The sequence below is a fragment of the Rhinolophus ferrumequinum genome, chromosome 8 (genome assembly GCF_004115265.2).
Source record: "Rhinolophus ferrumequinum isolate MPI-CBG mRhiFer1 chromosome 8, mRhiFer1_v1.p, whole genome shotgun sequence".
In the NCBI taxonomy this organism is placed as follows: Eukaryota; Metazoa; Chordata; class Mammalia; order Chiroptera; family Rhinolophidae; genus Rhinolophus; species Rhinolophus ferrumequinum.
This window is the reverse complement of record NC_046291.1, coordinates 41,265,202-41,292,715: the sequence shown is the minus strand read 5'-3', so window position 1 is coordinate 41,292,715 and position 27,514 is coordinate 41,265,202. Positions and strand designations below refer to the sequence as shown.

Sequence of the window (27,514 nt, the reverse complement as noted above, 5' to 3'; positions counted from 1 at the left end):
AATTTGTAATATTTACGCATCATAGAAGGCCAAGAATTCTTCATTGTTGCAAGTTTTCTGTAAGTTCTACAAAACCTATTATCGTATTCCAGGGTATTATTTTGCATATAGATATTGTTATTGTTTTCTAGAGTTACATTTTTAAATCATCACAATAAATAAAAGAATTAAAAACATGTATTAGATATGGAATTAGTACTACCCATATATAATGCACATCCTTACTTTTCCCTCACAAACTTGGGCAAAAAAGTGCGCATTATACACGGCAAAATACATCAGTGATATAAAATATATATAATCCTGTACACATCTGTATTGAGATATGTATGTATATTTGTGAAAGCTTAGAGAATCCTCAAAGAAATAGTATGACCTTTTTCTGGTATAATAGTTTTACAGTTTTGTTTTGTTTTGAATGATTCTGGTTTGCTGGCTTTGATAGAATATTTTAAGTGAGAAGAAAATTAATCTTTTTCCATATTTTTACTTCCTACTAGTTCTAAAATCTATTCATTCTGGAAATTACAAGGTCAGTGAAACAGGAATTATGACCGGACTATTCCATTTGACATCGTGACCAGTGCCAAAATGAGTGCCAGTCAACTTTTAATAGGAATCAGATCACATGTTTGTTTTTTTCCACTTGAAACCATCTACATTAAGCCCTGTTGTTTCTTCCATATATGGCTGATATTTGGAAAACCCCAAGGCTCATGTTTACCACAAGTTGAGAAATACCTGTGGTACAGAATACAATGGGTCAGGGCATTTATATCGTCTAACAAAATATGAATGCTAATAAGATGAAACTGTAATCCAGTTTTGATAGGTTCAATTGTTTAGATAAGTTTCTGTATCCAGCACCATAAATTTTTGTGCAGTGCAAGATAATTTATTGGTGGTCTTTTTTGAAATTTAGCTTTATATAATATTTTGTTTATTGAAAAAGTAATATATACCCTTGGTAGAAAAATTTACAAACAGTTCGAAAAGGTATACAATGAAAAATAGGACTTTCTCACATCAGCCTTTTCAGAGGCAATCACTCTAAACAATTCCTTTGTTCCTTCTTGAGTTTTGTTACTCTTACAAAAAAAAAAAAAAAGAAAAGGCAACTCACAAGTAGGAATATACAAAATATACTGTTAGGCACCTGACTCACCCCATCCCTACCCCATACCTCACAATATAAATCTCTTATAGATCTTTCCATATCAACATATGTACCTTATTCTTTGCATATCACTGATAGTATTCTATTGTATATGTAGCCCAATTTATTTTACTCATATTTCCTGTTGATGGACACTTAAGTTGTTTCCAGTCTATTTATTATTATAAACACTGCTGTGAAAAGCTTTTGCACAGGTATTTGTGCAAATGTGTGAGTATGTATGTAGGATAAAGTCCTAGCAGGAGATTTTTAGGTCAATGTATTTGTATATTGAAAGTTTTGATAGATACTGCAGATTATTCTTCACAAAGGTTTGCACTTCTGTAATTATGTTTTCTGACACCCATGCCAGTAACGTTTATCACCATATTATTTTATCTTTGTCAGTTTTATCTTGTTATAGTATTATTATATTGTTTTATTAATATGCATCCCTTTAATTAACAGTAAGACTAAGTGTCTTTGTATTTGCAAGCCATAGTATTCCTTTTCCTGTGAGCGTCTTTTAATGTATTTGCACTTTTTTCTATTGATTTGTTAATTTAAAAAATGAATCTCAGTTGACAGCACTGTGTCCTTTTGGTTGCTTAGGCGAAAATCTGGGGTCATGTTTGACCTTAAATTTGTCGGCAAGTCAAAATCTAACTGCTTCTTGTCATTCCGCAGCTAACATCCTGGTCCAAGTCACCATTGTCTCTCACCTGGAATGTTGCCCTAGACTCCTGAATTAGTTAAGAGTACTGCCAGGAAAGAGATGGAACACTTAAACTGGGATATTTTGAGGAGTTTTTAGTAAAAGTACTATTTACAAAAGCTTGTGTAGGGTCTCACAGATCGGAATCCACAAGAGGACTAGCTGAAGGAGCTGTGGCTTTTGTCAGAGGGCAGTAGCCAGCAAAGGGACCGAGAGGCAGGAGCATGGGAATAGAACCCTGACCTCACTCTCCTTCCTCCTTTTGATCCTCTGTACCTGCTCCCTACTGGCTAAATCCAGCTGGAAGCCCACAGGCACGGCAGCCCCTGCGTTCATACTGGTCAGCATCCTAGGCAAAGAGCAGGGTGGAGGACAGCGGGGAGGAGACCCGAGGGGCAGCTGAAGAGAGCTGGCTCACCTGTATTTTTTACCTCTGCCCTGCTTACCCACTGATTGTTTGCTCTCTACAGCAGCCAGAGGGAGATCCATTTAAAATATTCAAATTATAACATTCCTGCTCACATTCCACTAACATCCTCCCATCCGAGACCGAGAGGACTCTGAGTATTCCAGCCCACTATTTCTGTCTTTACCTTCATCTACTCTTCTCCCGTCCTTCACTATCTCCCAGCCTCATTGGGTCTCTTTGCAGTGGCTTTTAAACACAGTGGGCACATTCCCACCTCACCTTTGCTCTGCCTGGATCATTGTTCCCCCAGATGTACATTGGGTCCAACCTCCACCACCACCTTTGAAATGACTCAAAAGTCATCTTCTCAGTAATGCTGTGACTACTATCTTATTGAAAAGCAGTTCTCTCTTTCCCACTTTGTGCCTCCATCCTCTTCTCTGTTTTATTTTTCACTGTAGTAATCACACTGCTGTATGTTATTTAGTTTTAGTTAATGTCTCTTTCTCAAATAGGATATATGTTCCAGGAGGATAGTTTTTCATCTGTTTTGTTGATTTACAAAACCCCTCGGCCTAGACAATACCGTGTGCCTGGCACAAGTAGTGCCCAATAAATTGGATAGATGAATGAATGCATGAATGAATGATAAAAGATTTTTCTATAGTGAAGAAATAAAGTCCTTTAATTATACATGTACATATATATATTTTGTTGTTGTTGTTGTTCTGTTCTCTTGTGTCCTTGCTTATGCTATTTTGTAACTATTTTGTATAACTTCTGAGACTTATGAAAAGAAGATACAAATTAAGATGCCATTTCTTACATTAGAATTTTTATCTAAATTGTGTTTGAATTAAAAAGAAGAGTACAAATATAGAGCCCAATATTCTAGTCTTGAGAATGTACTTTCTAGAAATAGCACCATTGGATTGTGTCTTGATTTTATGGAGGAAATGCTTAAAACTTACAGCATCTACCGGAACTTTCCTCACACCTGTGTTCCTAGGAACCCTTACTCCATCTTAACACAAACACACAAAGTCTCTGCCCCACAGCTGTCTTTTATCTTTTCCATTATCTCAAGAGAGAGTGGCTTTTCTCTCTTTCTTTTCCTTATTTCAGTCTTGAGATATCTCTCTCTCAAGAAAGATTGTAGCTGAATGGATAAGAGTGGTTTCTGGAGCCAAACTGCCTATTGCTCAAACCCTGGCCCTGCCATTTACCAGCAGTTTACCTTTCACAGGTTACCACTATCGGACCTGCTCCATAGGTATGCCTTAAACCAAATGAGCTGATTATCCGTTAAGACATGTGAAGTGCTTACTAGTACAGGGACAGGCACATTGCAATCGCTCCATAAATATAAAATGTTTTATATTGTTATGATTTACTCCCTTCTCGGGGACACTGCCTGTTCCTTCATTTATCTTTATGTTCCTGTTGTACATTTGCCCTTTTCCTTTTTTTTTTTTTAACTTGCAAACATGCTTAAATTTTTTTCTTACCTGAAAAATTAATCAGAACAGCTTTCTCTGGAACATGTCTTCTCTTAGTCATTTTCCTTTCTCCTTTTCTTCACATTCAGGATATTACATTCTATTCTTCTCTTCATTACTTCCCAAGTTTATCTATTTCTTTATTTATTTTAGTCTGGCAGACACCTAACCCCAACCCAACAATGGCCCTCACTGAAATCGCTAGTGGCCACCTACTTTAGTGGACAGTTCTGATTCCTCATCTTATTTAAGATCTCTTTTACAGTTCATCACATTGTCCATTCCTTTCTTATTTGAAGTCTCTGCTCTTTGTTGGAAGCTGTTGTCCCCTTATTTCTCCTAACCTGTTTTTTTTCCCCTTCTTCTGCCTCCCCCACGCCCCCCATTCTGGTTCAAGCTGTCATTTCTCAGTCTAGTTGTGTAGGACACAGCTCCCTGACCCATGCTGGTATTATGAGCCTTGTCCACCCCCCAAGCTGAGGCAATTGGTCATTGGTCAGCTGCTCACAGCAGCTCAGGGTAGCTCTCGCTGGCCACTCACGCTGGCCACTGGCCGTTCATGGCAGCCCACAGCAGCATACAGCAGCCCGTGGCAGCTCACGGTGGCCCAGCTCTAGGGAGAGCCGTTGTTCACAATCTTAGCTTTAGAGGGTGCAGCTCACTGGCCCATGTGGGAATCGAACCGATGACCTAGGCGTTAGGAGCGCAGCGCTCCAACCACCTGAGCCACCAGGCCGGCCCTCTCCTAACCTTCCTGATACTCTTGTGGCCTTTGTCCTTTGACTGTTTTTTTCTTCGCTCACTCCATATTTGCTCTACATCATGGTATCATGAAAAGGAAATTGGCCTTAGAGTCAGGCAGACTTGGGTTCAAATCCAGGCTCTCATTTTTCCAGTGTTATCTTGGGAAAGTTACCTACCTTTCCACATTCTATCCTATACTCCTAGAGTGAAGATGAAGAGTTTAAATTAGTTATTTGATCTGCTTTACTTTATTGTGTTTCTGAGTCCAGAAGAGACTTTACTGTTTAAAAGGCTTCCATCCTTTTTTTTTTTTTTGAGAAATAAAATTTTAAAAATTAGTTTATATAAGTTAGCTCTGATTTATATGATGTGGTAGATACCTGATGGGGATACCTTTGGGGTTCCCTGGGTGCAGTGACTCTTATCACTGGCATGTTCTTTGCAAGAACCCTGAAAGCTAGAGCTATAGAGTCATTACAAGACGTACCGTTCCTATGGGGCATGAGGCTTTGAAGCCAGGGTTGCTCCTGCGCCTACCAGATCCTGTTTTTTCATATCTGAGCGGTCATCCGGGGAGACAGAGAGGAACTCTGGAGAGCTGTGTGTCCTGCTGCACAGGACTTTCATATAGGGCTCTTATCAAGGAGATATGTCTGTCTGGTTCTGTCCTACACCCTCTAAATAGAGTGGTGCTACTAGTGGCCTTTCATAGTTTTGTGAGTCTGAACGTTTAATTGAGCCCTGAGAAGCCCCTTTGATTGTTATTGGGTCAACATTTGAAGTGTGTAACTGTATGAAATACCTTGAGATCATTTGTTTCTTGGGCTGTTTCTTTTTAGAAAAAAAACGAATAGTGACTTTATCCATTACTTTTTAAAAACAAAAACCTCAGTTAGCCCCAGAATCACAATAAAAATTTGTACAGTAAGGTGCTTTTAAATGCTTGTTGGTAAATATTATGAATAATAGTCCTTTCCCATTTTCCTCCTCTTCCTTTTTGCTCAGGTTCTACTCTGCAGACAGCTTTAGTGTACTGTGTGCAGCTCTTTTTCTTCATTAAGCTGCTGTAATTTATGTTGGGTTTTCTTTTTTATTTTTCTGCTTATCCTATATGTTTGTTTTCCTGACTAGATTGTAAGCTCTCCAAAACAGGGAACAAATTTATTTCTGCTCACCATTGTGTGCTAGTGTATGGAGAAATGTCTAGCATATGGTAGGTTGCGTGTGTGTGTGTGTATTACATGCAGGTGTTGGGTTCTTAGTGAAAAGCAATAAAAATAGACTCTGGCTAAATTTAACTGGACAGGAATTTACTGGAAGTATATTGGTACCTGACCAGTTTTCTGCGAAATGGGCAGAACCAAGAGAAGCTAAAAGAGAGAGGAATTGTTAGTGCTGGGTTTTACTGCTGCTGGAATTACTGTTGCTAAGTGTGGGGCATCACGGCAATTTCTTACCCATCCCAGACTCTCTGCATCACTTGCTAGAGACTCAAAGCTTTTATGGTAGAATCTGACTGGCTGAATATAAGTCTTATGCCTTTAAAAGTTAGGAAAAGCCTCTTATCTCTCACAGCTAAGCAATGATAGATTATAAGCTTGTATAGGGAACTAAAACTTGGAGTCCTTTAAAAGAAAAAAACTGAAGAGGAATAATAGGGTGCCTTTTTCTCTTTTTGGTTGGAAAACCAGGTAATAGAAAGAAAACATCCTTTATGAATACAGTGTGTATCTATTATTGATGAATAATTCATGGACTAATTTTACTTTCAGTGTTTACTAAAGATGAACCTCGTTATTAGACAGTGTATAATTTATTAGAAGGCCATTTCGTTGTGGCTTGTCACATGAATTAAGACATGTAGCTACTGCTGAAGAAGAAAGTTTGGATTTTGGTTTTTAGGTAGCATAATGCTTAGTTTCTTAGCTCTTAAAGAAGGAAGATAGTAACTTTTAGTGTGCTTTCCTGCCTGCTCCAGGACATGATTTTGGGTAGTAGGAGAGGAGGAAAGATTTGAAAAATATGTTTGGAAAACCTATCTAAATTTATTTCACTTTAATTCTGAGCTATAGAGACACATAGATATATACCAAAATAAAGAAGGTATAACGGAAAGTATCTAACTTTGCCTGGGGCTTTTGAGGAAAGCTTCCCAGATCAGCTGGTGACATTTGAGCTAGCTAATGAAAAATGAGATGGAGTTCATCAGATGTGGAAGAGGGGTCCAGGTAGAGAAAAGTTTTTTTGCAGATTAGTGAAAGATGTTTATGAATGAAAATCAAGTAATTCCATGTGACTCACATGTGTGTGTCTATACGTAAGTACAGCAGGTCTTTGAATAATGTCATTTTATTCAACGTTGTTTCATTTTAACACTGATGAAATGCTGTAGGAATTTAACTCTTATTTATATCAATTAGCCTATTGTAAAACTGATTTTGTTATATGTCATTTCATGTAGTCACAGAACCTATTGATGTTAAGTGAGGATTTAGTGTATAAGGTGTATGTGTGTACGGTGAGGGCGGTGAGGTGTTGAGAAGATGGTAAGAAATGAAGCTGGAAGTAAGCTGAGGAAGGTTCTAAATGAATTTTTAAAAGATACTCTGAACTAGCTGTCTAACAAAATAAATTCATCATAAAGCCTAACACGCATAGAGCTTTATATTAAAAATAAAAGGATCTAGAGCTCAGGGGTTAGATGTTGCGTGTTTGGTTCCTTGCCATGCTAAGTTGGTCTGACATGAACATTACAGAGAAAATAACACTTCCAGTGTATAGTCTATTAATTTTTCCCAGTCATTATTTTTGGTAGAATTATATAAATTATAATACTGTCATCTGGATAGCTTCAAAATATTGTAGGCATGTCTTTTAAACAGTTAAGGGGAAATGTAGGGTTCTATGGTGAAAAGTTTAATTTAGTAGAAAATTCTGTCCAACATGGCATGCATACTTGCTGCTTTTATTATTATGTTTTTTATTGCGTATTTATACATTAGATATAAATTTTGTTCCTGCAGGAACAAAAGGAAACCTCATTCTAAAGTTTGTTGTCTTGGTGAAAAAAGAGAAGGGGGAAAAAAATAAATCTCTTATCTCTTGGATTTGTGAACTTTAGACCCGGAACATACTCTCTATTAATTTTCTTTCGAGCTATTGACTCTTGCTTGTCTTCTTTATTTTTGTTTTTCCTGCTGATTTTCTTGACATAATATGTAAACAAAGCCACACCTGGGACGTAAAAAGGAAAACCTATTGTGTTATTTTACTTGCGTGTATAGAGATTACAATATTACAATATATATGTAGTAGTTGCCCTCTTGGATTTTTAAACCCTTTCATCTAGTGATTCCACCCAATTTGTAGGTTTAACCAAGGTCTGTATAATGGCTGAAAACAGATGTTTCCCTAAATTGACAGGCTCATATGACCTTTGAAGAATTGTGGAATTAGTGAAGATGAAAAGATCATTTTCGGATATAATTTGTTTGTTTTACACTACGATGACTGGCATGTAGAAAATGAACTGAGTTTATCTGAATGTGGATGTGGAAAAGTAGAACTTAAAGATTAACATATTATTCAGTTTGAGGATTAATGATCTATGTATTTTAGGAAGTAAAAATATTCCCAACTGTATTATGTTGGGATGCAAAATAATATTGAGAATATTCATGTGGTAGGCAAGGGGAGGTCTCTTATTTGAAGTTTGTCTTCATGCCTGAATTAGTTTCTTACTGCTGGTGTAACAAGTTACTATCAACTTGGTGGTTTAAAAACAACACAAATTTATTATCTTCAGTTCTGTCCAAAATGGTTCTCACTGGGCTAAAATCACGGTGTCTGCAGTGCTGCATTCCTTTTGGGGGCTCTGGGAAGAATCTGCTTTCATGCCTTTTCCAGCTTCTAAAGGCCACTCAAATTCCTTGGCTTGTGGCCCCTTTTTCTGTCTTAGAACCCAGCAATGGCTAGCCCAGTCTTTTTTAGGCTACATCCATCATCAGACACTACGAACTCTTCTGCCTCGCTGCTGTGATTACATTGGACCAACCGAGATAATCTAGAGTATTCTACATTTCAAGGTCCTTCATTTAATCACACCAAAAAGTCCTTTTTGCCGTGTAAGGTCACCCATTCACATGTAAATTTCTGGGGATTAAGGATTTGGACATCTTTAGGTGGCAGGTGGGTTGGGGGGGGCATTAGTTTGTTAGCACAGTGCCCTTTTATCTATTTTGTTATTTAATATTGGTTATACCGCAAGCCACTTTAGGGCAAGAATTGTGCTTATAATGTAAGCAGTCCTTGTTCCACTTTTATTCTTTTTGCTTTGGCTCTGTGGTTATGAGGAATGTAAATTAGACTTAGAAGATGTAGGCTCAGATTCAGGCGCTGACATTCACTAAATGTGACCTTGGGCAAATGACTTAAGTTTGCCAGCTCAATTTTTCCCATTTGTCACATAAGCATAATATCTCCCTCTCAGGGTTGTCAAATGAGATAATGTCTATGAAGGTACTTGGTAAAAACAGTGAAACTGTGTACAAATGAAGAAAAGATTATGTTTATCATGCCCATACTACAGCTGTGGGGAGGTGAATAATTATAAAAAAGGAAAGAAAGATAATTGTGGATATTCTTAAATGGATGCTATCTTGGTTTGCAGACATAAGGGACACATTTGGGAAAATCCTGTCCTTGCAACATGCATTCCTTTTCTGGGAAGCAGATGTTACTAACAAACTGACTGTTGCCCAGTTTTCTTAACACTGTCTTTCCAAGAAGACGGACTGATGCTTTGCACCAAGGCAGGAGAACGGGCAACACCTGACCTCTGCAGAGTCTCTTTGCTTAGAAATACAGGCTTGCCTCCATGATTGTCACATATGCCCCCTAAAAAAAGGAGAAGCTCCTATGTTTATATTCCAAATTCAGTGAATGACAGTGACCTCTCACTGACAATATCTGTCTTAAAGAAGGTAAGAAGTCACATTACTCCCCTGCCCACTCCAAATGGATTTCTGAAACACTCACCACTTGTTCCCAGAAGGGCTTTGTCTGTAGGCTGTGGGCAAACCCTGGCCATGCCAGTTCTCTTGTCAAGAAAAATGCTGTGGAGTATTTTCAGGATATTATAACGCTTTGTATTTAATAATAGAAAATGTTTAGCTGCTCTCTACACTCTGTGCCATATAATTCCCAACTCACTGCAATTAAAACAATCAGGCACACTCAAAAACAGCCTCTCAAGTTTGACTGTGTCCTGTTGGTGAATTTTCAGTCTTCCATAGTTGTATCTGGATATCTCTACAGTTGTGACAGTCCTGCAGATTAAAAAGTTAAAAACCCAGAGGAAAAGTCTCCCATACCTTGTTACTAGAAAATAAATTTATACTGTACTGGGGAATTATTTGTTTGTTTTTTTCTTTTTAATGAAACTGTTTTCCAGATATAATCTGTCATCCCCTCATTCAGAATGATACAGTTACAGAGCTGGTAGTCAACCGAGAAATCAGTTAATCCAATTTATTACTACTTGATTAACACTCCTGCAGTTAGTTGGTATTTTAACACCTTAAATATTTTACCAAAACTAAATTCATATGATTCTTTAAAGCCCATCTCCTTCCTTGGCTACTTGGACCTGACTCATACCCATTATTTTAAGACTTAGCATTGACTTGGTTTTTTTTTTAAAAAATCTTCAGTAAAGAGTTTTTGTTTTAAAATGTTAGATGCTTTCAGGATCAGTTTCTTCTCATCACTAGGAGGAAACAAACCAGCATTGAGAAAGCAGTGGGTGTTTTCAAAGAGCCTGTATTCTTTGTGTTGGCTCCAGCAGAACCATCAGACTTGCTCAGGGAAGGAGAGGGAGATTTTGATTCTCTGTTCCCTGTGGTAGAGATAACTCAATAAATAAATACCGATGCCAGTGTAACAAGCTTCATCATGTTTTCTGCTGGCTCTGCTTTTCTGACTCTTCTGGTTTGCTTTTGGAGAACAATTATATCTAATTTTATGTAAAAGATGTTTCTGGGCAGTTCTATGTAAATTAGTAACAATTTCTCATGTTCATAGATTATGATTTTAAAACCTATTTTTATATTCACAAATGATTAGTTTTTCAGTAGCTTGTGACTCCAAACAATTCAGATTTAGAAACCTTTGTCTCTTGTCATTTTAAGTCAATGCAGTTATGCTTCTAGAAACATTTAAAGACACTTTGAAGTTTATAAAGTAAATCATCCTTTAATTAATACTAATATCTAACTACTACTCATTGTCTATCACAGTTGCTTAAATTAAGAAACCTTTTTTTTATTAAGTCAAAGAAATTATTTACTCCATTTTCTTCAGTAATATCTAGAATTTTGATTTTTTAATGGATTATTTTTTACAATATTCTCCTGTAATAGTTTGACTATAAGACATAGAATAGAGAAATAGGAAAGATAAAGCTTAGAAAATTTGTTAGGAGGAGCTTGCTTAATTTATATGTTTGTGAATATTATAAATTAAAACTCCTTTATGTGTGGGAGATGAAATGTAAACATAAAGTTAATTAAGAGGGGATATGGAAGCTCCTAACTAATTTGTATGTGAAGATTAATGGATACATATCCACACTAGTTTTTCTCCCACTTTGAAAAACATATCCATCACCACACATAGTTACTACATTTTTTTTTTTGTGATGTGAACTTTTAAGATCTACTTTCTTAGCAGCTTTCAAATATGCAATACAGTATTATTAACTGTAGTCACCATGCTGTACGTTACATTGTGGTAATAGACACTTTGGGGGGGCAAAAAATAAGCTCTCTGAGGACCTAAGCTATTTCATTGTTCATAGAGTCATATAGTAATGGACGGAAACCAAATGATTAAAAACACAGGTAACTTCCTAATAGAAGTGTAGCGTCTTGCTTTTTTAATGCTTTGGCATTCTTCTTGACTTTGGCCTTTTTAAAAAAGATGACATAATCTTGCTTCAAAAAATATTCTTTAGGCATGAAAAGAAGAAACAAAAAATTTAGCTTTAGGGTGATAAGGTAATTTTGTCTTAAAAATAAGCATCCCTGTAATTCTCCAGCAAGTTGAATGTTCAACAATGTCTTTTGAAACACTCTTGAGGAAATGAGAAATGAGAAGCGTGGGCTACTACTCAGGTGGCATAGTCTAAAGCTATGCCAGTTATGCTTTGCTCAGTAGGTTTTTGTACCGAAGTCTTCAATCATGTGAGTTTGATAAAGTCCAATTGACAAAATTAAAAGCCAACTTCAAGTCTCTAGTGATTTCTTGCTAATTAACTTCAAGTTTCTCTAGCAACATTCTCTTCTGTGTATTTTTGAAAGTGATAGGATAGTCATGTTAATTTATGTAATATGGGGCATTTCTTCTCATTTTTACCATTGTGTGAAATGCCCTTTTTCACTTTAATTTATTTAGAAGATCGAAGCTAATATTCCAAGGTGTTTTACAGAATTATGGATAGAAATCTTTGTTCTTTCTTGACTGTTCCTGAGGAAACATTTCCTTCAACTCTGGAATTTCTGCAGTTGTCTGTATCCGCTTTCTCTTTCAAGGTCTTTCTCTTTCAAGGTCAGTGACATGGTCCAAGCAGACTGTGGAGTTCTAGCATAATTCGAAATAGTGACTTCAGGGTTATGACTCAAAATATTTACTTCACTCATACGCCTGGGATTAGCTACCAGTTTCGGCCAGGTCATGAATGAACTTCTTGTCAGTTTGGAAAGTAGGCTTTCCTTTTCTTTCTCCCCACCCACCTCTATTCACATTTCCTCTAAGTGAAACTTCTGCCTGATGTTAAGTCAAGTATTTTAAGACTTGGTTTCTGGAAAAAAAACTTCTAAATGATAAAAAAGAACTTCCTGTTGAGCAAACTTCTTGAAAATATGGTAATTTGAGGTTATGAACCAGTCGAAGCTGAAGGCATTCAAAGCAATGGGTAATACACCTATTTTTTTTTTTTTTTTTGGAAGACTGTTGACTGAGTTCTGGTGTTTGCCAGTGCATTGTATCCAAATATATTTGATTTGTATGGTGATGTAATTGAAAACACATTTAATCACATGGTGCTTTAAGACATGGCTGTTGTTTTGGGGCATATCTAAGTTTTAGTAAAGCTCTAGGTTTTTCAAATGTGCCTGTTTTTTGTTGTTTTTTTTCCCTATCAAAAAGAGCCATGGTGCCTCATGTTCTATCGCTTTTGACTGGTGCTTCTTCATTTTCATTAAAGACTGTTGGTAAATAGCTTGCTATATGGAAAGAACTATGGATTTTTGTGCTCCACAATACTTGATGAAAGTAAAACCAAAAAGATACGTATAATTTGTACGTGTCTTCCGTGACGTTTTCTAACTTAAGTTAAACTTGATGTCCATAAAGGCAAATATCCACAATTATTATGGCAGAGGATGTTTTCAATCCTTTTTAAAATAGGAAATAGAACCACGGTAGCCACGACAAGCATATGCTGTTCCATATGCACAGCAGCATCCTGTACCATCACATGCAAATTTAGAGAAAAGTCTATTTGTTCAGGGAAAAGAAAAATCATGAAGGCAGGTTTTTAAAGTGCTGGGAAGAGAACTGGATGGCATTTTATGAAGAGGAAACGTCTCTTCAACCTTTCAGGAATATAATTAAAGAACAACTGCTTAGCGTAAAGGGCAATTCAGAAACAACGTGAAGCTCATTCTTAGCATGACATAAAAGCTCTTAATTCCCTCCTGACCCTTCTCTCTAGTCACAGTGAACAACTCACAATTCTCGAAAAAATCCAAGGATAGCCACTCTTTTGTTTCTTTGCACAGGGTATTTTTCTTGGGCCAGAAAGCATTCCCTCTCTTACACCGTGCCACCCCTTTCCCATGACTCACTACACATTCCTCTACCTTCATACCACCATAATTGTCCCATGAGTTAGATATTTCCTTCAGGGGCAAACTCACATTTCATCATGCGTTAGGGTCATGAGTGGACAACTAGAACTGAATTTTCAGGTAGAGTTTGAATCAAGAAGGGAAGGAGTGAGGGTTTGAATGACGAATGGAAGGAATGGAATTTTCAGGTAGGATTTGAATCAAGAATGGAAGGAATGAGGTTTTCCAGGTTAGAGGGCCTGCAGGTGGGAATGAACATGACTTGTTCAAGAACTTGGGACTGAGGGTAAAGGAACTGTTACATATAAAAATACGGATATCTTGAAGGCTTGGTAAACATTTATCTATTAGAATAATATTCTACATTACATACCATTTTATAGAGGGTTTAGTACCTTAATTTAGCAGTGAGCCCATGGTTCAGACCCCAGTAGCCTTATGCTGAGCTTCTTGTATATAATGGAAGAGGAAGTAGATGCGACTCTGAGAGGGAATACATCGGTTTCTTAAATCAAAATAGAAATATTCCTAAATTTGAAACTGAAGGAGATACAGGGGGTTGATTAAAATAAACAGCCACATGGCTGGATCATGATGTACTACACAACAATGAAGATGATGCTGTAGGTCGGCCTTTATTGACATCGTTACATGGAAAAAGGGTACATACATTTATGTATAATAATAACTTGAATGTTTTTAAAATATTGGCTTAAAGGATCTATGTTACATATAAAAGGATATGCATGTGCTCATGAAACAAGTCTTAAGGATATATACTAAAATGTTAGCAGAGGTCCTTTCTTTATGGTGGCATTGTGGTATTTAGATTTGTCTTTACATATGGCTTTATTTATATATTTATATATTTTTATATATTTTATATGTTTTAACTTGTTTTGTAATCTTTTGTAATCAGTAAATACAATAAAGAATTCAAACTCAAAGAGAAGTAGAAGATAGCCTGTTATTGGCCTTATAGTACATACAGTAGTGTTGATTGCTGTACTTTTATTTTGAAAAATTTCAAACTTGTAAAAAAATTGAAATTGTAATACAACGAACTGCAGTATACCCTTCACCTAGATTCACCCATTGTTGCAGACATTGTGAAACTTTACTCCTAAATACTTTAGCATATGTCTTCTAAGAACTAGGACCTTCCCTTACACAGCAAAACACTATCATTACAGATTTGAAATGTGTCATTATTACAGTACTACGTTGCATTGTCTACTATACAGTCTATATTTAAATTTCCACAATTATCCTAAGTTTTTTGTAACTTAAAAAAAAATCTTTAGACACAAGATTCAATCAGCAATCACATCTTGCATTGGTTACTTTGTCATTATTTTCTGTTAATCTTGACCATTTCTCTGCTTTTTTTGTGTTTAGTGACATTATTAAGGAATCTATAGTAGGTGTCTTGTAGGCAGGAATACTTGTATTAGCAAAATTATAGTGATGTGTGTTCTGCATGATTTTGATTTTGAAATTGGAAGTTTTAGAGATTATAAGAAAGTATATGGAGCTTTAATTTGAACCTCGCTGATACTGTATTTCTGTTCAATCTAAGATTTCCTTCAGCATAGAAATGTTTTGCCTCTGCTTGGACATCTTTAGGGTCTTGCCAAAAAGGCTTTTTTTTTTTTTTTTTTTTTTTTTTTTAATGAAAGCTGAAGCAGGAGGTAGCAGTTGTGAGGATGTTGCCCTTTTTGTTCAAATACATTAATCAGCTCATAAACTTAATTCCCTCAGGCTAAGGTTACCTGAGTTTATCATGATGTTGTGGTCTCAAGGGACAATGAATGAGTGGAAGTGAACCTATCCAAGCACGATCTCTTTCTTTCTTAGTCAAACTGAGTTTCTCCTGCTTCACTAATGGAAGGGGGGGAAATACCTTTATTTCTTTTGTAGAAAGGAATAGAATAAAAAGCCAGCAACACAGTAAGAGAATAATAACAATGGAATGATAACAACAACAAAAAATCCTATTAAATAACTTGTAACCATAAATCATATGGTTAAAATCCTTGAAAAACTATCAATTGAATCCAATTCTTCCAGGGGCTAGGTTTCTTTGTAGTTGTAGGCCAGGCCCTTTTGGAAATAGCATTGTATTTTTAGAATATATATTACTCAAGCTCTGCTAGGCTATGCTTCAGCAACAGCATACTTTTTTTAACAAACAAATCCCCAAATCTTCCTCACTTTAAAAAAAGATTCTTCTTTCTTACTCATGTCATCATGCAGTGTAGGTTATTTGGCTGTTCTCGTGGTTTAGAAACTTGAACTGAGGTTGCTTCCTTCAAGATTTCACCATCTATTCCTCTAGCCTCACAAATGAGAGCAAGAAAACATGGAAAACTCATATGCACTTGTGTGTTTGTTTGTTTGTTTTTTAATGAGTCGACTAATTCAGATTCCACATATAAGTGATATAATGAAGTATTGTCTTTCTGTGGCAGGCTTATTTCACTTAACAATGTCCTCCAGATTCATCCATGTTGTCTCAGTTGGCAGGATTTCCTTTTTTATGGCTGAATAATATTCCATTGCATGTATATACCACATTTTATTTTTTTATTCATCCATTGATATACATTTAGGTTGCTTCTATATCTTGGCTATTGGGAATAATGCTTCAGTGAACACAAGAATACAGATGTCCCTTCGAGATGATTTTATTTCCTTGGGATATATATCCAGAAGTGGGATTGCTCAAGCATGCAATAGCTCTATGTTTAGTTTCTTGAGTAGCCTCTACATTCTTTTCCATAGTGACTGTATTAATTTACATTCCCACCAACAGTATACAAGGATTCCCTTTTCTCCATATCCTCGCCAACACTATCGTTTTCTTTTTGATAATAGCCATCCTAACTAGTGTGAGATGATATCTTCTTGTGGTTTTGATTTGCATTTCCATGATGGTTAGTTAACTCGTATCCACTCTTCACTGTCTTGAACTGGAAATAATACCTGCCACTTCTGCTTTTAACTTATTGGCAAGACCTAGTGATGTGGGTTGAACCTAACTATGGGAGTATGGGAAATGTAAGGGAGTACGTGGAATAAGTAGTGATCTGTAGGTCACAGATGTGTACTGTTTCCAGTGGGGACAGTGTGGTGAACATAAGCTTCAGAGGCAAGCCAACCATTGTTGGGCAACCTTGGTTTTCACGGTAAAGGGCTTATAGTAGCTAATTCCATTTCTCTTCCTTCCTTTTACTTATAAAACGGTGCCTCCATGACCACTGATGAGAAGAACAGCGTTGTTTAGACTACAGACAGAGACCTTTGGAGATTGACACATTAAAATTTTTTTTTTTTCAAAAAATGAAATTAAAAGAAGATTACAGTGAACAAGGTTACACCCTTCACTTTGCCTGTAAGACACCAGGCATTATTGAACTTCTCATTAATTATTTATAACTTCAGTTGATGTTAAGGTTTTAAAATAGAATTGAATAACCATAAGCCACTAGCTTAGATGGTGAGATTTAGGGAACAGATTTAACCAAACCTTTTGATGATATTTACATGTTGGCTGGCATTCTTAAAATTGACACTTTTCTGCTGTATTTGTCTAATATAGTTATTGAAATATATGTTTATAACAAATGATTATTATAAATTTTAAGAGGAACAAACTAAACTTTAAAAATAGTCTCTCCTAATCAAAATACTTTATGCATATATTTCTGTAATTATTTTCCTTGACCTGATCAGCTTTTCCATGGAAAAGATTCTTAGCTTTTTCTTTCTTTTTTTTCTTTCTTTCATTCATTCATTCTTTTACTTACAGTGCTTTTACATGAGTATCTGGTACTTTCAGAATAATTTTCTCAATAGTGTAGCCTGAAAAATAAATGGTTATAGGTAATGTGCCAAATCTAATTCTTTTTCCTACGAGCCAAATCATGTGTCCTGAACTCTTGTGTTGCACTGTCACTGGCACCGTCTCAGTCTTTTACTACTAGTGTTCTACAGAGATGTTTTATAGCCTTTTATTTTCATAAATATCATTATGCCACAGAAAGGACTACTGAAAGTACAGTAGGTTATCCTAAGTATTTGTTTAATAGTTAATTATCCTACAATTTAGCAACTGGAAAACTTCACTTACTATTACTTTTTCACATCTGATTATGATAACTTATGGGGTTAATACGGTAACAACCCTGAAACATTTCTAAGTCTTTATTTTATTTTTCTGATTAGTTGACAGTCCTGCATGTATATAAAGTATATGAGATAAATAGCCAGTGTGGTATTTGATTAATCAAAGGCACACTATTCATAAACTTGGCTGGATTGGAATAATCTGTTATACTAAAGCATACATATTTTGTTTCTCACCCCTCACGATATATTTTTTAGGCAATAGAAATTATGCCAAGGATGATCCATTGGAGTTTAAGTCTCACCAGTGGTTTGGAGCATCTGTGAGGTCTAAGCAGGATAAAATTTTGGTAAGTCTTCTGAATATTTACTCATAGATGAGTTTAGTCAATTTATGTGAAAACACAAGAAGTTTTATTTTTAAAGTCTGATAGTAAAACTGTGTGCGTGGGGGCACAGGATATAATAACATACCATAGCTCTGATACCCCATCTAAGAATTCCATCTCTCTTGCCCTTTACACACTTGGCTTCTGCTACTTCCCACCTTCATTCCTACAGTTTCATTTCTGCCACCTCACTTGATAGTTCCCCTCAGTTTGTTTCTATCCAGCCAGGTTTAGGAACAGTGTGCCTTTGAGTAATCAAATGCTCTAGTGCTTCCTCTTTTTAAATATACAGCAACCTTCTCTTTACCTCATCCTCTCCTCTGCTATGACCCCATTCCTTTGCTCCTCTTTTCAAAAACTTTTAGAAAATGTTTTCTGTAGTAACCAGCTCCACTTCTTCACTTCACATTCTCTTCCCAGCCACTCAGGCTCAAATAGGCTCGGCCAAGGTCACCCTTGACTTTCAGGTCACTGAAATCCACTGGTACTTATTCTTACTTTTTTTTTTGCCCCCTCAGCACCATTCACCAAAGTCAGCTGACCCATTCTTTTTGAAGTGTGGTTCTTCCCTTGGCTTTTGGGACGCTGTACTTTCCTGGTTTTCTCCCATCTTGCTGTCTGCTCCTTTGCAATCTCCTTTAATGGCTCCTCTTCTACTCAGTTTCTAAATGTTGAGGTGTTCCTGGTCTCTGTTCTGGGCCCCATCTTCTCTGTCTACACCTTCTACCTAGCTGCTCCTATCCTGTCCCATGGCGGTAAATGTAATTTATATGTCATAATCCTCAAATTCTCAAATCTGTGTCTCTGTGAGTTAGTATAGATTCTGTGACACACAAATTTTTTGAGAGAATTTTTATGTCATGGATTATCCCCTTTTATTTTAGGCCTGTGCTCCCCTGTACCATTGGAGGACTGAAATGAAACAGGAGAGAGAGCCTGTTGGAACATGCTTTCTTCAGGATGGAACAAAGACTGTTGAGTATGCTCCATGCAGATCAAGTATGTATAGAATGTTGTGCCAGCTTTTAAGAACAGGGTTGGCAAGCCTAATTTGTTCAAAGTGTGTGTGTGTGTGTTTGTGTGTGTGTGTGTGAAAATTTGTAGACATCTTGTAATGTTTGAATGCGGCAAAATGAAAACAATACTATTAATGTAAAGAAATTACAAGTGTGAAATCGACAGGCTTTTCTTATCTTCCTAACAACTACTTTTCACCTTCCTTGGTTAGTAATAATTAAATGTGATTTTGGAAACTTGTATTTCTAGTCACTGTTAGTTAAAAATTGCTCCATTAATCTTCTCTAGCAGAGATGTTAGAGATTCTGACTTAGAAGGTCAAGATCAGGCCTGAGTACCTGCAATTTTAACAAACTCTACAAGGTAATTCTAATGGAGACTAAAGTTTGAGAACTACAGCTTTATATTAATAATGATGTTAAAAATTAAAAAGAAAAAAACATCTTAAAGATCCAGAGTTTACATAGGAAGGCAAAATATTGAGCTTGGAAGTATGTCTGAATTTCCTGTTTTTATCACTTTCTTTGTCATTCTGTTATCCAGCTTACTCCTTTTGGTGATCCAAAAGATCTTACACTGTTCTCTAATATTATTTGAAATGTCAAATGAAATTGATATTGTGACTTAAGATGATTTTGAGCACCTGTAATTTTGATTATGCTTTTCTGAACTCTCTACATCTGCTTTTCCCTTGGAGATTCAAATCCTTTTGCCTTCCCACCTTTGTTAAACTGGCCACCACTCTCAATCCTGTTTATACCGGAAACATAAAAATAGCTTATTGAAATATGGTATGGTGTTTATACCTAGAGTACTTTTTAGGCCATTACTTTTTATGTTCCTCTGGTCACCAGATTAAGCACATGTAAGATTCTTAATGCTAGATTCTTTTTTTTCCCCCCCATGTTTAACAACTTATGACACCCGGTCAAAGGAACTACTCAGTCCTCAAAATTCTAAGCAGTTAAACCTCCAAGAAACTGCAAATAATTTCATTAAACCCTTATTTCTCTGCCTACTACCTGGATCCTACTTTGTTGTAGGTGAGTGGTAAATATCAAAAGAATGATACCTCTCAGAACCACAGTGTTTATTAGGATAGGCCAGAAAGCATACCTTACACAGGACAGAGCAATTGGCTGCTTTATCCTCAGTGCTTGATGCCATCTGTATCACCACCGTTATGTTGATATTTTGATCATAGTGCTGTTGTCTTTGTGGTGTGTGGAAATGTGAGGACTGAATTAGTGTTTTTAATTTCTATATTGCAAAAATGTTCCCATAGTGAAAAGACAATTTTATAGTTATGAAGAGTGAGTTAACTCTCACGTGCCAGGCTTGTAATGTATCATTCACATAATGGACACACACAGAAAATCACCCTTATGCTAATATGACAGATTTAGGACCTGAGATTCAGACAGTTGAAGTAATTTTTGTCTTATGTCTTATGGTAGTGAATGGTCTGATGAGGATTTGAATCAGGTCTGTCTTATGCCGAAGGAATATTTCTTCTGTAGGACTAACAATAGAAAATATTTTCAGTTTCAATTGCCTCTGTATTAAGCAGCTTTTCTACAAAAACTACTTCCTGCTTTCACAAGTACAGATTTGGACAATTCCTGATGTGTAAGAGTACACGGAACCCTTCTGAAAACAAACATTCTTTTGGTGATCCCTTGTGGATATATGGCCATGTTAGGCTAGTAGTTTTTGTCATTTTTGCCTCTTCAGTAATGAATAGTTATTTTCTCAACTGTATTTAAAGGATTAGAGCAATGTTTGCATGATGCATCTGTTACATAATACTTTCATTTTTATTTGGTTTAGGCACAGAAATTATAAAATCTTATTAAACCCTATTTTATAGTGTTTAACATCCAAATCAGGTCAGCAAACTATGGCTTATAAGCCTCTTTTTGTAAATAAAGTTTTATTGGAACACAGCCACACCCATTTGTTTACATGTTGTCTATAAAGGGAGAGTTGAGCAGTTGTCACAGAGACGGTATAATCCCTAAGCCTAAAATATTTACTCTTTGGCTTTTTTACAGAAAAATTTTGCTGATCCTTGACCTAAATAATAAAACCTCAAATCTTAGAAAAAGCACAAAGAATAACCTCAAAAAAGCACAGTGAATGCCTTTCTTCCTAATACATCTTGCTGTCTGTGTTCCTTGATTATTGTACACGTTTTTCCGCTCAACTTTTGGAATATTAAGCTACCTGCAGGCCCCAATTACAAGGGGCAACCTGCTCATATGCAGGTATCTGATAACTGGGGTTTTACTTACATTCTGCCAGCAACCTGCCTATGCACGTAACCACTCTGGGTCTCTGTCTCAGCATTGGTCAAACCATTTTGGACAAAAGACTTCTGAGGTACAATGTTAGTGATTTGTATCTTCTTCCTACTTCAATAAATTATGCAAACCAATGATTGATTTCCCATGGGGATAGAAGCTTTGTGTGGCTACATTGCTAACCTCTTGATAACTTTGCTTGTTTTGGTGGTGGGAATTAGTGGGGTCTTTTGTTATTTGTTTGCTTTTGTTTATAACATGACCTATGTGGCCCCCCTGGGCATGGAACGTCACTGTCTGTAAAAAGCTTACCTTATTACTGATTACATTTGCTTTTGGCTTTTTATAACTGTATCTATGACTATTCTTGGCATTACACAATAGGCCAAATGTCTTTCTGTTCTAAAAGTGCCTGAGCCACAAATCATATGACTTAAATACTCTTTCAAGTCTGTGTCAGACTGAGTGTTTTGTTCCTTCTGTCGACTTTCTGATGATAATATTATTTGTACATAGATATTTCTCAGTTTTGATTTCTAGTTGGCTTTTCTTTCCCATTGATCATTACTCGGGGAATTACAAATAACGTTGTTGATTTGAGGCAGTGCACCCTTCCTGGTGTAGAGATGTCTGGGCTCAGTACCAAGATCCCTTATTTACTAGATGGTTGACTATGGTCAAATTACTTAATTTTCTTAAGCCTTCGTTTCCTTATCTGTAAAAGATTCTTTCTTACTCATTTGTGAGTAATAATAGTATCTCTCATAGGATTGCTGTAAAGATTTAAAAGGATAATGCCAAGGAAAATGCTTTAGTATAGTACCTTGCTTACAGTAAGTGCTTAATAAACATTAGCTGCTCTTACTGTCATAATCAATAATATTATTTATAATATTGTCAGGCTTAAAAATGGGAGAAACATTGATTGTTCATAGAAATGAAAACAAAAGCCTTCACTGAAACGTTCTTTACATTTGCATAAACACTCAGTTTAATATGTACCAGTTAAGAAAATTGTAAAGGATAGTCATGTTCTCTAGTTACATGTTCTGGGAATCCAAGTAAAGCAGATAATTGTACAGTGTGATAATCAAAAAAGGATGTCTTTATAAATAGCCTGAAATAGTTCCCTAAATGCAACTCAAATAAAGGAAATAAAAGGCTGGTTTGAGGTCAGAGCAGAATTCCTTAGTATGAATTCACTAGACACTGGAAACCCCAGCCCCATGTTTTCCCAGTCCCGTTTGGTTAGAAAAATTTACATTGGGGTAACATTACACTCTTGAGGCTGTTTTCTTTAAAAAAAATTCTAAATTTAGTTATTAAGTGGGTAATCTTGGGGCAGTTCCCAGGTTGTTAAAATAGGTTCAAAATTTTTGATGGGAGTATTTGACAAAAATTTTTGGAAGTGGTCCTAATGACTGAAAATAGATACTTTTGGTTCCTGTATTTGGTGGCAAATACAGTAATACTATAGTATGATTATTTATATATTGTGACATTAGTGATAAGAATTCCTTAATAACTGAAGAGTGGCATTTTTCATTGTTTCTTGTTACCTTCAGAATAAAACATGGGAGAGTCTTAGGTTCATTGTTTCCTCTATTCTCAGTACTCATGATTAAAGTTAATTTAAATTAATTGATTAATTATCCAGAAATCATCCCCTTTTGTGAGACCTACAAAAAGATGTAACTACCAAAAAATAAAACTATTGAGTCTATTATCATTTGGGAAATACTTGAAAGTGGCATGTTTAAAGACGTTCACTTTTATTAGACCCCAGTACGTGTTGTGGGCACAGTTTTGTTTTTTGTTCTTCACAGAATGTTAAGCTAGGGTCTAGCCATCTCCTGAAACTCTGAACTTTGTTTTTTATAGATATTTGTTTGCTGTTGTTAGCTATAAAATGTGCATGGGACATGTATGTATTAAGAATGTGTGTATCTCTGTACTAGTGAAAAGACGTAGCAACTGTAGGTAATGATAGTGTGAGATAGGAATTTCAGATTGGAGGTTTTAACTTGCCGATCACCACTCATCATTGTTTTATGGAAGCAAAATAGTGGGTCGTAACAGTAATTTTTTTAAGAAGTGGAATTAAATATAATAAAATAGAAAGTATTAGAGTGCATTATGCATAATAATAGTGATATTGTTTTGTGAAATTGTTTTGATATATCTGTTATACACACATAATGTGTGCGTGTTAGGTTGTGTGGGCTCTTATATAACATATAATCTTGCTGTTGTCTGTGGTGAAAAATAAGAAATTTGAAACCCGCTATCTTAGGTGATCTTTGTGTTCCCTGGTGATTGGTCCAGGTACTTTAATTTCTTTCTGTTACCATATCTAAGAAAATGGTGCTGATACTAATTATTTTAGAATGTGATAATAACTCTTTGAATGCCTGAGTGAATGAACCCTCCCAGAAACTAGTACATTACTTTATGATTACAGTGATACCAGATTTTTCTCTTGTTTCGTTTTGTGTTATTTGTTTGTTTGTTGGGTTTGTGTATATTTCCAATCTTTTTATTTTAGAAAATATTGATGCTGATGGACAGGGATTTTGTCAAGGAGGATTCAGCATTGATTTTACTAAAGTAAGTTCTCATTTAAGACTGAATGAGATTCAGACCTACCTTACCTAAATCATGGTTAAAAATTAATTGGTCATACTTCAGCTTCTCTATAACTATTACCTGTTTTATGAAAACAGCCAATAAAAATGACCCAGGCATTTTAATATTCTTTGCCTTATATCATTCTCTCCCTAGTAGACATTGCATATTTGAAATTGACATCAAAATGGGAATGGAGGACAGTAGAAGATCTCCTCAGTGGGTGATACAGTAGATATGACTTAGTATTAAATTTCCAAGTTAGGAAAATTTCTAGAACTTTCAGGTTTTCTGGTTTTGATCAAAATTGTTTTTTCACAAAAGCTATCACTGGTAGCTGTTTTGCAAAATTAGAGTTTAATCACATAAACGCTGAGAAACATGAATGTTTGCCACCTATTACATGCCTACAGCCACCAGGTGAAGTTGAAGCAACTTAGTTATTATAATAAATATATTCAGGACTCTTTGTATTTTTCACTAAGCTTATATGCTTTCTAGAGTTGGTAGTTTTTATTTCTCTAAAAAAAAGAATTCCATCTATATTTTCAAAGGAAAATTTTCTTAACTTTTTTGTATGTGTGACTATTTTTTGGTGGGATATGTGAACATTATGAATATCAAATTGAGAATGTTAATTACTCCTAGAAAAATCTCAAAAATACGTTGGATGATTCAAAGCAGAGCTTCCTAAGAAAGTTTAATATGGATATCTCAGAAAATGTGAGCAAAGAGTGCCTTAAATTTATTGAAGCAATAGAACTATCATCGTATGATTCAGAAAAACTAATAAAGTATTTTCTGATTTTTTTAATTTGTATTTTATTAATTTTTTTCTAGACTAGGTATTGATAATTATAGTTAGCTCTATTTACTAAGTAATTGATTTTAATTTACTCAATTTGTTATTCATAATTCAAAATTTACTCAAAATTCAAAATTTAAGGAAGCAAAACAGATAAACTATATTAATAAATAGGCTTCAACTTACATGATATATTTTCAAATAGATGTATTTTAAAAACGTATCCATGTTTTCTGTACCTATGTCTGTAAAATTGTAACCCCAGAAATATTCTCATATGGTGAATAGTTGTTGCTAAATTAACTATTCACTGTCTTCAACTAATTTCTAGGAAAAAAGTGTCATTTTAAAGCAGACAACTTAGAAGTATCTTTTACATAGCCAGGGCAGATTGTTGAAAGTTGAAAGGGCTATAAGAAAATTTGAAGGGGGAAATAATTTCCTAGAGAAAAAATTTCCTAACTGCTCTGCTCAAACACTAAATATCTTGATTTAGATACTTAGAGTTTGTTACAGATATAAAAAAATGCTAATCAAGTGTAATTTGTATAAATAATATACCCTGAAAATTTTATCTTCTAACTTCACTCCTGTTTGGATCTGTAAGACACTAAAAGTTTTCCTTTAGCTGAAAAATTTTTAATGTTTGTTCGAAAGGAAGTTTGCCTATGTAGCCACAAATGTAATATACAATATTAAGGAGCTACTTTTTTCCTTAATGTAACTCAGTAATACTTTGCAGTAAGTACTTCATACCAAGTTTGTGAAGCAGACAAGATCCACCCAATCTATATATGTATTTATATATGTTTATATATTTCCATATATTAAATGAATATATTATAACTTTCCTTATTGAATTTTATTTTACTTTATTTTATTTTATTGTGTTGTATTTTAGAAAAATTACAATGAAAATTATTGAAACTGAGATGAGTTTGAGATTTATGATTTTGTTTGCTTTAATATATATGTACATGTTATATTCATATATATGCACGTGTATGTAGCTTTTATGTTTATTACATTTCTTTCAGTTTTTAAAGCTACCTGTTTAAATATATGTCTTTTTGTTGTTTCATTTAATCTAGGCTGACAGAGTACTTCTTGGTGGTCCTGGTAGCTTTTATTGGCAAGGTAGGTTAATGTCATTTAAATTACCCAGTAATGACTGTGTTTCAGACTCATCTGTCTTAGAATGTGCCTATGAGGTTTTTCAAACTGTTTTAAAGAAATAAATGGGAAAATGCAATTTAGTTGTATAATCACTATCTGTTACATATTTTTAAAAAAGGCTTTAACATTATATATATATATCATAATGTTATATATATCATTTTATATCTTATATATAACATTATGATATATAATATATATATATATATACTCCTAGTAGAAAATAATCTGAATATTTTCAAAGTAAATTTAAAAGTATTTAAAATAATTTATTTTTATTATTTGTCATATGTACTTTTCCATCTCGATATTCTAAGGACCATGATGTAAGCATTAGGAAATATGTGGAACTGATATGTAATAGGTAAACTGTGGCATTCTGAAAACTCATGGTTTTAAAAGTGTTTTGAATATGCTTATTAGAATATTTAAATGGTTTTCTCATTAATCACTGACATCAACAATGACTTCTTTGTGTTTGCGGAGTTTAAAATAGAATATGTTACTAAGTTTCAAAAGAATATAATTAAACTGGCATTGATGATTGTTGTAAAAGGTAACAGTCATTCAGGGAGACCTATTAAAATTACCATTTGAACAAAAATATAACATCATTATTTGCTGACAGTTTAAATATATGTAACTAAATCTGTTTATTTGCTTACTTTGTTTCATTTATCATTAGATATACACAATTATTTATTTAGTCAATATATTCACATTTTTATTTTCTGCTACTTACAAGGTCAGTACCCTTGTTTATTGGCATTTTGATATTCAAGTATTGTCAGTATTTGGAAGAGCTGGAAAACCTATGACTATATTGATTTGCAAGTACTTTCTGATGCTGTATTTTACTTCTGTATTCTACACTATGCTTTCCTTACTAGCTTCTTTGTAGGAAAACCCATGCTTTTGCTTTTTAGAAAGGAATTAAAGAGATTTGCTGAAGGAAAATAGAATGGAAGGCAAAAAGAAGGAATGAGAAATAGGTATATCTGAGAAGTTAAAAGAGATGGCAAAAGAAAGAATGATAAAAAGAAAAATCAAGCAAAGACTGGGATCAGTATGAGTGACGTACTAACTAAAACTCCAAAGTTTGAATTTCTATGAGTTATACGTCTATTGGAAAATGAAACGATTTAGGAAAATTATAGTTGAATTTTACAGTTTTACAATGAAAAAATAGTTCTAATTTCATATGAGAAAATAAATATTAACACTTTCTAGTTAGATATAAGACATGGATTTCTTTTTCTTCTTTAATGCCAGGTTTGTCATTCAGTGGAGAGGAGGGAAGTGTCTGATCGGCATCTATGGGAACCAAAAATAGATTTTGTGATTCTCATTCTCAAACAGCCCTTAATATTATTATTCCATTTGTTTAACATTGACTTTTTTAGTGAATTAAGGCAAATTTTGTATTCATAAATATTTGTTTATTAGCAGACCAATTTTAAGTACTAGCTTGGATAGAAATAATTGTGACTTAAAAAATATTATCAAATTTGAGATTTAATGTTACAAAGAATTATTTAAGGCTAATAATTAAAAATAGTAACATCTAATGCTATTTTCTTTCATTAAGGTGCCATCCATCATCTGCATCATAATGTTCCTATTAGAAAGTTATCATTTA

At 34.8% G+C, this 27,514-nt stretch overlaps 1 protein-coding gene across 2 annotated transcripts in view; it reads left to right on the top strand.

Moving 5' to 3' along the window:
- ITGAV (integrin subunit alpha V) overlaps nt 1–27,514 on the top strand; it is a 76,366-nt gene that overhangs the window by 13,660 nt on the left and 35,192 nt on the right. For both annotated transcript variants that reach the window (XM_033112253.1, XM_033112252.1), the window contains exons 3-6: nt 17,819–17,910; nt 18,834–18,948; nt 23,815–23,876; nt 25,791–25,836. In XM_033112253.1, the coding sequence (XP_032968144.1) occupies nt 17,819–17,910; nt 18,834–18,948; nt 23,815–23,876; nt 25,791–25,836 (315 nt within the window). The remainder of the gene's footprint in view (nt 1–17,818; nt 17,911–18,833; nt 18,949–23,814; nt 23,877–25,790; nt 25,837–27,514) is intronic.